At 38.8% G+C, this 13349-nt stretch overlaps 1 protein-coding gene across 1 annotated transcript in view; it reads right to left on the minus strand.

Moving 5' to 3' along the window:
* Window positions 1-647: 647 nt before the first annotated feature.
* GEMIN8 (gem nuclear organelle associated protein 8) overlaps window positions 648-13349 on the minus strand; it is a 35489-nt gene continuing 22787 nt past the window's right edge. The window contains exon 4 of the mRNA XM_073355337.2: window positions 648-2546. Within this exon, the coding sequence (XP_073211438.1) occupies window positions 2290-2546 (257 nt within the window). The 3' untranslated portion in view covers window positions 648-2289. The remainder of the gene's footprint in view (window positions 2547-13349) is intronic.

The raw sequence follows: 13349 nt of genomic DNA on the forward strand, positions 1-13349 counted from the left end.
AATGTAGGGTTGGCCCCCCTTGGAACAGGTCATGAAACCTGCATTTAAATTCCACAGATCCACTGTAATTCCATTTTAACTGTCCCCTGGCAGCCTGTCCTCTCACTCCCAGGCATTTCAGATCTATTTCACCTGGGCCTACTCCTCCTTTACAGAAGATCCCCTTCATGGAGGGGGCTCCACAAAAACATATACATCCCAAGAGTGTATTCCCTGGCAAGCTCTTCAGGAGCAGAGAAGTATGAGGGGGTGTACCTTCCACCCCAACCCCACTTGGATCCCTGAGCTAGCAAAATAGCCGCTGATGTTGCAGGGGCAGCTAGCTGAGTCCCCCATTCACATGGGAAGAGAGAGATCTGTACATGGATCTGGAAGGGAAGATGCCCTTCCCTCAAAAAGCACAGCAGCCCTCTTCACCCACTTTGCACCTTACCAGATAGGCAGTGAGCGGGCCAAGGGTTCCTGTGAAGCCCTCATCTGCACCATATGTGCTTTTCACAACTTAACTAAGTTAAAGCTGCACCTGGCAAAGTGCAGCCTTCCCTGGCAAACAGAGAGAGCAAGAGAAGGTTTGCCATACCTGGGCATTGAATAAAGTGTTAGACAGCTGGGGCAGGGTGTAAAAACAAATAATTTTTATCACAGAGTTTTTATGAGAAGATAAAAGTTTATTCTGTCAACCAAGAGCGATCCTAACAAAAACACTAATTCCTGACATTTCATAGTCGATCGCTAACATGCCATGACAAAATTTCAGTACACCGAATGCAGGATTACATTTCACAACCCCGACTTATTTTTTTCCCCTGTGTACGAGCTTGTTAGTTCAATTAGATCAGTAATGAGTCTTGGGAGTCTGGAAGCTTTTAATTGCAAGGAGTTCAATCTTACCGCTTCACGTTATGCTAAAATGAAGTGGGTTCAGAATGAAAAAAAAAAGAAAAAAAAAAAAGAAGTACTTTTGAAGAAGCTGTAACACCAAGTGATAAAAACAAGGACATTCAAAGTTAAATCTGAAATTTGTTTTAGTCTACCTCGATACAGCAAAGGGCAGAGAGATTAATGTGGTTTATTATATGCCACACATGCTACAACAGCTAGACCATATAGGCAAGTACAGGACGTAGCTAGAGCAAATTAAACTGTTGGAACTTCAGCCTCAGCCTTCTCCAACCCAAAAACGGGTCACCCGTGTTTATGACAGTTAAGATACTAATATGTTTCTTTGCAACCACTTACGATGTAGCATGAATATATTGCATATTACACAGAGAGGCCATTTAATCATCATATTCTTTATACAACTCTTTCTACAGAAAAATGTTTGAAGTCCATATTACTTTGACTGGGCGCAGACTTATTTTGGTGCAAATTAAGTATACAATAGTGACACATAGCTGCCTTTCAGAAGGATTTTCACTATTACATATCCAGAGTACTCACTTTTCAACATTAAGGGCTCAATTCTGCCTCCTTTATTCATAGTGAGTATTGCTTACTCAGTACGTTCACAAATCAGTGGAATTATTAGTTGAGGAAGGTGCTACCCAATATGAGTGAAGGGTGACAGAACGGGAACCTAAGCCTCTCCACTGGCATGGTAGCAAAAATGTCTAATTGATTGATACATAAAGAAAAGAAAAATTAAACCAAACAGTTGTATAATAAAAATGGCCAAAATTTCTTTTTTCATGTTTTCATATAATTCTGCCTGCCAAGTTTGAGACTGGAATAAAAAAATTCCTGCCTTATTATAAAGCTTTCAAAAAGCATTCAAATGGCTGTGCTACAGTAATTTAGTATTTTGTACCCTGGCTAATTGACTGCAGGATCCCCAAATCAAGGATGAGAGTTCAGAGTTCACAACACTTCAAGCTGTACTGTGTTAAAGTTGATCTCAAGGCTACTAAAATAATAAATAAGTGGACCATTTGTAGAGATTTTAGTGTTGCTGAACAGTCTTCCCAGCTCACTAAGTGCAAACAAACGCTATTTCATTTCCTGCAAGCACGGTCAAGGCAGATCAACATTAAATTAGTGAAAATATATATTTTAAAAAGTAGTAAAATTTCACTACCCCTACACTACAAATCAAGAATTTAGCACTTCTCTGTGGAGATGCTATAGGTTCTGAAAACTCTGGTAGACAGATTAAAAAGAAGAGGGGGGAGTGTGCTTGGCAGGGTGGGAAGGAGAATAAGTGATGACCCCGGATTCATTCATTGAGCTGTGTAGCCCGACTGGGCACCCACAGCTGCAGCGCAGGACTGCTAGTACAGAAGATATCCCTCACAGTTTCAGAGGGATAACAGGCCAGTACTTGGGCTGCTTTTTATCACAGTTCCTATCAAAGGCAAGTTGCATGGCAGTCTCCATGGCTTGGATTTTGGCAGCACCCACACCGTAGAGTTTCTTCATTTCAGCCATACGTCTCTCCCCGGGTCTTTCTGCAGGGGGTTGTACCGAACGTCGTGTTGTTAGGTGCAGGTCATGATCAGCTTCGACATACATGTCCTGGTGCTCGGCTTCAAGCTCCTGCTGCTTTCCTAGGGAAAAAAGACCTCAGAAGACTTAGTATTTTATTAGGATACCACCCAGTCATGCTTTAGCTCTGCTGAAATCTCACCAGTTTGTTATTTTGTAAGTGAATACAGATTCAAATGCATGCTGGGCCCATGGTTAGACCTGAAGAACACAGTCACTCAGGCTTATTGTTACATTCACAAAGCAAATTTCACATTACATATCATGCTGCATGATGTAAGAACACCACTGAATCACATAACTAAAAATTAAAAAGAGAACAAAGTGGTCTGACTTGAATCTTGAAGTTGTTGAGAATCTTGCATTTATAAAAGCCAAAATTGAATCAGCTTCGCCTCATCTCTTCCTTACACATTTAGCATCCTGTCAAGGTGGAAGACCCAATGCTGGAAGTAATTACTTTGCAGCTGTGATGAGATGATACACAAAACAGTGTAACTTTAGTTGAACCATAGCCAATTGTATCCAGTTACATATTCTACACGCAAAGAAGGAACAAGCCAATATGTCATGCAAGTGCCAGCCATCAAGCATATTGCGGGAAATACAGCTGTCAGTGCCATGTTTACACTCTTGCACCAAGTTCATCCCTTACTTGAGTTTTTCAAAGCACACACAGACAATATTCTCATTATTTTCTGTTTTAAAAACCCAGCAGCATATTAAATTGAACAGGTTTCAGAGTAGCAGCCGTGTTAGTCTGTATTCACAAAAAGAAAAGGAGGACTTCTGGCACCTTAGAGACTAACAAATTTGTTTGAGCATAAACTTTCGTGATGAAGTGAGCTGTAGCTCACGAAAGCTTATGCTCAAACAAATTTGTTAGTCTCTAAGGTGCCACAAGTCCTCCTTTTCTTTTTATTAAATTGAAGTTACAGTAATTCAGACAGGTAAAACAGTTCTATTTGCCCTTGGAAATAAATTAAAACTCATCTGGAAGTAATATCTGGATGATTCCTCATCCCCACCTCAGCTCCATGCGGTCAACTATAAGCTAATTGAAAAACCATCACTCCAGCAAGAAGATTAATTATGTTGTTAAAACAACAGGTCCAACATTGTGGGACAACTCCTAGACGATACACTCTGCTAGGTGCCGAATATTTCCAACAACCATTGCAAACAACAGGAGACGGGGGTGCTGGAACAATTATTATAGTGGGAGTCCTGAGAGCCATTGAACCAAACTGTAAACCCTGTATTTGATGGAAACTGCTTCAAAAGCCAGGGGGTGTGACAGCACCCCCAGCACCACTAGTTCCAACACCTATGACGAGAGAAGAGTACTCAACATCTTCCACAACAGGGGACCTATTATGAATAACTTATTTTGGTTTACTTATTATGGGAAGAAAAGACAAGCAATGTGTTTTCGTTCTCGTATTTAAACAATAAAATGTTGTTACAGGTCAAAATGTATTAAACACACACAAAACTCAGTCTGTGGAGTTATGGAGAATGCAGTTTTTTTCAGCACTAACACTGAGATTAATCCCTAGTGAATCCCAGAACACCTGGAAACCCAAAACCAAAGTTAAGTATCTTGATACATCTGTCTTGGAACATCTGCAGTTTATTTTTACGCTGGAAAGTAGTGTGTAGAACAGCCAACTGACAGCCTGTCAGCCTCACTAAACAAATCATTCCTCAGACCTCGTTCACAGAAAATAGATATTTTAAACAGTATAATATGAAACTTCAACTCTGGCGTCTGTTTCTTTGCTGGAGAGACAGAAAGCTTTGTCTTGCCATTTTAAAGGTTACTGTATTTGTCCATATTTCTGTGGCAGAAGTAGAGGGAGAGTTTGGGGGACTATGAGCACACCCGTTCTTCTATTATTTTGTTTTAAAAGGCATGTCTCCAAAGGAAGAACATTCTTCTGTCAATACTCCTGAGGAAACACATAGATTAGGGTCCACATACAGTTAGAAACTTATAAGACAGGGGTCAGCAACCTTTGGCATGCGGCCCATCAGGGTAATCTGCTGGCGGGCCGCAAGACAATTTGTTTACATTGACCGTCCCAGTGGCAGTGGTTTGCTGCTCCCGGCCAATGGGAGCTGCGGAAAGCAGCAGACAGCACGTCCCTGCAGCCCACCACTTCCCACAGCTGCCATTGGCCGGGAACGGCGAACCATGGCCACTGGGAGCTGCAGGGGACCGTGCCTGTGGATGGTCAACATAAACAAAATGTCTTGCAGCCCACAAGCAGATTACCCTGATGGGCCGTGTGCCAAAGGTTGCCGACCCCTGCTCTAAGGAATATCCTTTGATCCTAATCCCAAAATAAATCAATGCACTGCTACAGTATATGTTTTATTTTGTATTTATAAATGTATATCCCTTGATTTTTGAATCCAGGTTTACCAACCCATTTATTATCCCATAGCTCTGGTGAAGAGACTCCCCAAATCACTACATCATATAGTCTCAGATATTTAAAGCCCAGAGCCAATCCTGTTTAATACTCTGCAGAAAGAGGTCGGACTCAGAGGACATGCAAAGGGACACACAGCTTTTCACTTCTACGACACTTGTTCAACTTCAGCCCAAGACACTAGTGCTAAAAGGCATTTCTAGCAGAGGTGTTTTGGGGCCTATGTGAAGTACGTTTGCGGTCTGAAACCAGTTATTTGTGGTCACAAAAGCTACTATCATAATGAGCACTAATTACTACAGTTGTTGGAAATCTTGGGAAAAAGGCCAAGGAAGGAATGGATATATAAACTGAAGCATCTATAGCAGTAGTCTCTCCAGCACAGTGGGGAAGTTTGACTGCATTGCTCATACTGCACTTGCTCTGTGGAAAAATGGCAGACTTTGGTCTCAATCTGGCTCTTTTCACAGGCACAAAAATACAAAGAACCTGCAAGAAATGTGCAATTATCCTTGGATCAAAAGATTTGAAAATAAATAACTACCAATGTACTGAATTTAAGAAAATGTTATAAACTGCATACTGTTATAATGTATATAGGTCAAAGCAAGGAATCCAGCACTCCTCTGAAGCAAACACCAAAGTTAATCTATACATAAGCTAGTAGGGCTCACTAGGAAAGTTATTCTCAACCAAGAGTACTACAGTCCTCTCGCACTCTCAGATCTGAGCCTCATGGCCAAAGGAACTGGAGCAAGGAATACCTCTGAAAAAACAATTTACACAATTCTGAGTGGACCCTCTTTCCACTCCCCATAGACTAAAATAAATATATCAAAGCTTCCCTTTAAAGCATTCAATTACTGACAAGATTTTACTTTCTATTACAATTGTGGAACAATATTTTGCAAATGTTATAAGCCAGGAAACCACCTGTGGTGTCATCTGGTTATACTATGAAGAATAAACATGGCTGACATTTTTATAATTGCCGTTTCCTGGAATTCTCCCTCCCCCACCCCTAAAGTTACTTTTGTCTTAAAACCCATCTCTAGAATCAATATATCACTACTGAATACATTTCTGATGTGAGATGATCCCCATTTGGAAAAAAAACAAAACAAAAACCTGTCAGACCATTTTTCAGATACAGTAAAGAGGAGATTCCTTTCCAACTTCCAGGGTCCCAAATACACTTATTTAACTAACTTTCATGTGTACTGGGACACTACCAAGGTTTTCAAGCCTTCATTAATATCCCACTAAAGCTTGATTTTGATTAGGAGCACAGAGTGCAAAAATAATAATGAAAAACTCCTATAATGATAAGTCACCCTGGTAATCAGGCACCAAAGCAATCCCTTTTTGCCTACACTGCCTGCTATAAATAATCATCTTTAATTTGGTAATGTATTAGATGAGACAAAATCTGCACAAATAAAGATAACTGCAATTCTACTGACTGTCACTGGCAGGATCAGAATAAGCTGCTGTTAGTTCAATAAGGATTAAGCCCCCCTGCCCCTCCCGCCAGGCCTGCAACTGGGGCTCCATGTGGACACAACCACCCTCCATGTGCGCGCATTTGAAGGATGGGGGCCTGAGTCCTCCTCAAGATTTAAGAAATTTTTCCCAAAGGCCCTTAGTAGCCCAGATGACTATCCTCAATTTAAAAGAACATCTACTTCTGTAATTTTGATCCATTTTGCCCTTCATTATTTCTAATATCTTCTAAGAAGCTTAAAGAGTAACCACAGAAGTTTACACTTTTAATTTATATTTTATTTATTTAACCAGGGCTTTGGGGTGGAGCCTGGAGCTGGAGCGCAGAGCAGTAGAGCTGTAGGTTTTTGCTGGAGCTGGAACAGAGCTGGAGCACAGAAAAACTTGAGTGCTCCAGTTTTTTTTTTCCATTTTCAATCCAAAATGAATTATATTTAGCAAGAAAGTCCTAAAGGTGCCAAAAAGTTTCAGACTGTATAACAACTGATATTAACATCTATTTTACCACTTTACGTAATAAGTCACAGTTATTCTCACTTTGTAATTTTGTATCTGTACATTAAATCTTGATTTTGGCCAAAGTTTTTTGGAGATATGTTTTATTAAAGAATCAGATAATTATCAGACATCAGGCAACATTGCAGACTGCTTCCACCCTTGTGCCAAGGTTAGGCGAGTACTTACTCGTGTAGATTAGTTAGATAAGTATGTGTTGATACTTCTTTTGTAAGGGTTGACCAATGAGACGTGATGAGTGCTGCAATTACGGAAAAGCGTGATGCAAGACGCAACATTTAAAGTTCTCACAAACAAGTATATTGCAAAAAAAAATGTGTTTTTTATTGATATATTAAGATATCACAAGAGATATTAACCATTTAAGCTTATTTCTCACACGGGCTCCCGTTACCGGTACATTTGTTCATTGTACATGCTCCCGTATCACTCTGGTGGACTTATTTTATCTGTCATCTGTCCAACGGTCTTTTAGTAGTGTTGTTTGTAATTTTAAATTTACCGAAAAAATTTACGCATGCAGCAGGCATATAAATATATAGTAAACATTTTTGCATAAATTAGGAATGATTTATGTGATATATCCAGAGTGATTGGAAAATGTCCAACACAACTTTGGGGGTGACTGTTTGGTCATTTTAAGAAAAAACGTTTCTGTGAACACGTGTCCTAAAATTCTTTCTAAGGGAGCTATAGTCCCTTCAAGGAGGTGATGAAAAGTTAATTTCTGATCAATATCTCAAAAACGCTTTAATATAAAGTAAAGAAATTATGTCTGTGTCTTAGCGTATTACATTATCCAAAATTATTTAAACCACAGGTGTCCCGAACTGGCGGTTGGTGGTTTTTATTTCAAGAAAGGCTTGTCTTCGACTGCCCCTGGCTACGAGTGGTAATATTATGTTCCATAATAAGTTAATAATTTTTGGTTATTATTTATTATTAAGTTTAAAATTTATGGTTCCAAAGTTGAAAAATAAGTAATAAGTAAAATTGTTTGTATCATTCTAAGAATCTAAGCATATTAACATTTTTAAACAAATTTTCTCAGAAACGATTATACAAAATAAATTAAGAGTACCATTTTAATGCATGTTTTAGCATTAAATCATATTCCAGGGTCGTATCTGTTAAAGAGTCGAAGATTTAAAAAATATTAAATAAAATTAGCCCAGTCCCCCGCAGTTCATGATGCCTGTAGTTTAAATAATTTTATTTGAATGATGTTGTATGATAGAACGTTGGAAATAAACTTTAACGGGAAAGTGGATTCAAATTGCAAGCACAATCCTTTTCGTAAAAAGAACAAATTTTTGGAAATATGTTTTTCCTTCATCAGGCTGGAAACATTATACAAGATAGAGCAAATAACAGGTTCTAGCTTGTATAATCTATTCAGGCTGATGAAGCAAAAACATATTTCCGAAAATTTGCTCTTTACTAAAAGAGCTTGCAATTTGAATCCGCTTTCCCATTAAAGTTTATTTTCAACCTTGTAACGCGTAGCCTCGTTACTTCCCAACAATTAATGTTGTAGAACAGCGATAGCACATACTAACGCTACGGCACATAGCAAATTTCATTGATATATCTATATTAAAGCATTTTTGAGATATTAATTAAAAACTTGGAAAATATTTCAAATATTTTTACCGCAAAATTTTATAAGAAAAACTAACTTGCAATTTATAAATAAAAATGTGTATTATGGATATTAAAAATACTTCTTACTTCATTAAAACTGAAAGAAACATGTTAAAATATTAAAATATACTTTAATAATAATTTTGTGTAAAAAGAAAATACGATCATTTTTGTCCAGAAAATCCAAAATAAATTTGAAGTACCTTAAGTGGTTAAGATATCATAAGCAGGTACATTATAAAAAAATGTAATGCTTTTGTTCATTGCTTTTTGAAGATCATAACAAGACACATTTGGATGGGTAGCAGCACAAGAAGATTTGGCCATGGCTTCAACAAAAAAATCAAATCTGCCCCGCATGATCGATAGCCAATTTATGGAAAAGAATTTCTTTTGAAAAGCCCAAATTTGGGCTTTTGGGGAAAACAAAGAAGAAATCGGCAACGTGCAAGGTGGAAAAGGAAGTGAATGGTGAGCTCAAACCATACAGCTTCAAGACAAGTGAAGTAAATGCTGTGAAGAGTTTCAACCTTTGGCGGCATGTAAAACGTAACCATCCTGAAAACTATGCGGCTCTGGTTACAAAAAAGGACCAGAAAGCTGAGGCAAAACAGAAAGCTGACACGGCTAAACGACGTTCATCTGGCTCTTTGAAAACTCCTGGAGAAAAGAAACCCAAAATTGAGCAAACAAAACTTGACTCGTATTTGAAGTCCTCAAAGGTTACAGTCACCATAGATGCCAGTACTTTCTGTGAAGGGCTGATGGAAATGGTTTGCTTGAGTTCAACGCTGCTCACTACCTTCAGGCTGAAGAACAAAGTATTCCAAAAAATTGCAGGTGAAATGGGTTGGCAGCTTGGTGTTTTGACAGGGCACGATGCGGTTTGTCATTTAGTTGTCAGCACAGCTGAGTGTAGTAGCGAAGAGTTCAAGAAAGCTTTGGAGCAAAAATGTGCTATCTGAAAATGGATGCGGTAACCCATGGAAACAGAAATTTCCTTGCAATCAATGCTCAGTACTACGAAGAAGGAAAAGACAAAGCTGTGGTAAAAACCTTGGACATAATCGACACCGTCACAATTCTTCGTACGTGAAAAGTCAAGTAAAAGCTATTTTAGAAAAATTTGGGATTAGTGAAATGCAAGTGCTGAGCATCTGCGTTGACAATGCAGCAAACATGATGTGTGCCGTCAAAAATTTTAGCGAGGATAATGAAACCATTTCTACCTCTAAGAACAGGGATGTGGACAGAACTGAAGCTATTTTGCCTGATGAAGGAACTAAAGGAATGGATGAAATCAAACTCAACATGGATGCTGCTGCGCAATGGATTAATGACCCTAGCCTCATACTTCCAACATGGCTTCATGAAAATGACTCAAAAGTCCAACTGATGAGGTGTGGTATTCACACTCTTCAGTTGGTAATCTGGGATGGACTGAACAAAGAACATGCAAAGAAATTTCTGGCAAAAATTCAACAAGTCGTTGTCAAACTACGAACCCCAAGTATTCAAAGTGTTCTGCTTGATCTACATGGGGTAACTCAATCATTGGATACTGTGACTCGCTGGGGTTCAACATTTGCAATGACTGATCAGCTTCTTGTTTTTCAATCTTACTGTGAACAAGTGGCTGCTGCTGGAACAAGAGAACTCAAGATAACAAAAGCTGAATGGGATGAAAAGAACCTGTGAGACCTCTTGGCAAAGCCAAACCAAACAACTGTGAATCTTCAAGCTGTTGATGTAACCCCAGAAGTTTTAATGAAGGAATGGTGAAAACTGTCAAAATTCTTGCAAGAAAACAGTGGACAAATTGTAGAAAGAATTCTATCCTCCATGCAGAAATGCAAAGAGAAGCTTTTTGACAATATTAATTTCCTTGCTGGAGTTTATGTTGACCCCCGGTATTGATTCTTCTTACCTCAAGGGACATACCAAAGGCAAAGGAAGGGCTCCTTGATATTGCTCGACGACTCGAAAAACAAAATCTATTGCTACATTTGAACTCAGCAAAAGAGGTTGAAGAAAATGAAACACAACAAAAGGAGTCATCAACAATCGAATTTGCAGTTTCAGAAAGTTACATCCTTCAGAAATAACAGGCTGTTCTCAAACTTCTGTCTCCACTCTGAATTTGTTTGAGCATCCATCCCCGAGACGTCTTCAACCACCACAAGGAAATGGAGATAATTCAAGCACCAATTCTTCAGAAGATGACGCCTTCGAAAAGGAACTGGATAAACAAGAAAGATGCTGGCGAGTTTCTGCGATTCATAACTGTAATGAAGCATTATTCGAGAGAAACATTCGGAAAGATTGTGAGGCGATGGAGTCTGTTGGTAGGGTAAAAGTTAAGTCTGTTTTTGAGGCCATTCACCACCCACAATGCATTCAGGCTGCCTGTAGAATTGCTTCGAGCATGCCAACAACTCAAGCTACTGTAGAGCGACTGTTTTTAGCTTTAAAGTTAATTTTAAATGATTTGCGGCAGGCTATGAAAGACTACTTGATTGCTGCAATATTTTTTTACAGAATGAATTATGAATGATTCTAGTTTGTATCATTGCCGATGACATTTAAATTGTTTTAAAAGTCTGAATAAAAATAATGTTTTTTCAAAATTACAGTATGCACTTTTTTAGTTAGTTAATTAATTTGAGTTGGCGTGTGGAGCGGAGTCAGAGCGGAGCTCCAAATCCCTGATTTATATATTTTTATTTGGAGAAAGATCTGTATGGAAAGACTTGTGTCTGCTGAGCCTATGCAAAATGACAACTATTCTCATAAAGACTTCTCCATAACTCTTTGGGTGGAAACATTTTGCACTCTGCCATGTTTCTGGGTTATGGCCCATTCAAACGATATTCTGGCAACAGTCCACAGCCCTGCTCTTCAGAAGAAGTGGCAAATGGCTCTTCCTTGACTGTCTTCCAGTTTCCATTATAGATAGCAGATTATTCTTTATAAAAACATTTCACTTTCCTCGGTGTTTTTCTTTTGTGATGTCTGAGGAGGATTCCTGTTCAGTGTATTTGTCTGTTTATTACAAAGATAAATAATAGTCTGATTTCTGAGCTTCCCGATCCACTCCTAAATATAAACTGGACATGAGCAGCATGTCACATTCCCCTTTTACACTGAGGTTTTTAGCTCCTAGTTCTAAAGAGAAGCAGTCCTCTGGTGTGCTAATCTTCTACCCATATGCTACTCCACAGTTTGAGAGGCTGATTCTTCCACAGGTTTTGCTAGGGAGCCATAAAACTACAGCAAACTTCCATGTGATCTTTTCTGAGCTGGCAGAAACAGGTTATTTTATCATAAAAAATATCAATCACTAACACCAGCTAAACCTTTAGGTACAATTAATAAATACCTTTGTATAAAAACACAAAACAAACTTTAAAAACTGAGGGTTCTGTACTTGGGATCTCCAAGGTATTTAGCTTTAGCTCTTTAGAAATCCCAAGGAGCTTAGGAGTTCCACACAAGGCTGAAGCCTCAAGCTCTGCTCCTGCAGCAATGCAGAGCTTTGCAGAATGGCATGTCAGTCAGTGGGAGCCCGGGAGATGCAACCAATTTTCGGGTAAACCCAAATTCAAACAAATTGGGATTAAACAGAAACATAGTCTTATTTATGGGATATGGTTTCTTTGACACAGGTGAGCACTAAATAACGAGAAGTCCTGCACATACGTACTAAATGAGAAAATACGATGCAGCGTGAGCAAGCCAGTTCCAGCTGTGAATTACCTTAGGTAGGCTGCATCCATGCTTAAAATTGCCATTAAATTCAAACGGACTTTTGCTTGCAGAATGACAATATTAGCACTACAACTGAAAATTTAATGAAACCCCCTCCCCTCCCACTGAAACATGATCTCCAAGGGAGATCACATCACTGCTCAAAGGGGAGGATTAGGACTTGTCTACACAGGGAAATTGACTGGCATAGCTATAGCAGAGTAACTATTCTGCTACAGATCTGCTGGTATAAGTCCCATGTGTGGACACTATTCTGGAATAAAAGTAACTTTTTTCTGGAATAATTCCCCATGTAGACAAGCGCTCAGTCACTGCCATGGCAGCCAACCACAAAATGGAACTAACAAAAAGTGTCCAAAGGATTATAAACCCAGGTACCTTCATGCAGAATAGTTCTAACTCATCTCCACCCCTACTAATATCTGGAATAAATATCAAACATTTTACCATGAGCTTGCCTTAAATCTATGAACACCACAACTCTTAAGAAAAAACAGTTTCACTGTGGATTTCAACATAAGAAATAGGAGCAGACGTGTTTCATTGTCAGTCTTGCTGTAGTCTGAAATCTCACTGGGGAAACGAGTAGGAAAGAGTCCAAAGAGTATACTCCTCAGAACGGATGTGGTTGTAATAGGCAATCTGTTACAGCAGACACAAAACAGATTTCCCAAATCAAATGTATTCAATTCAGCTTATTTCCTTTTGTTATAACAGACACTTTCTTAGCTTTTCTAGAGCTTTAGGAGAAGGAAACTGACAACTGTAGAAATAAGATGAAATCACTACCAAGATATTGAGTAAATGTAAATTTAAAAATTTAAATATATAGTAGTTAGAAACAAGGAACTGAAATCAGAACTCTTGGGTTCCATTTCCAGATTTGCTTTACAGGAGTTATAATGTAGGCAAGTTACTTATCCTCTCTGTGCCTCAGTCTATTGATCTATAAAATTAGTAGAATGTTCTCCTACCTCACAGGTAATTTTGGAAGGA

Source organism: Lepidochelys kempii, chromosome 1 (genome assembly GCF_965140285.1).
Source record: "Lepidochelys kempii isolate rLepKem1 chromosome 1, rLepKem1.hap1, whole genome shotgun sequence".
Taxonomy (NCBI): domain Eukaryota; kingdom Metazoa; phylum Chordata; order Testudines; family Cheloniidae; genus Lepidochelys; species Lepidochelys kempii.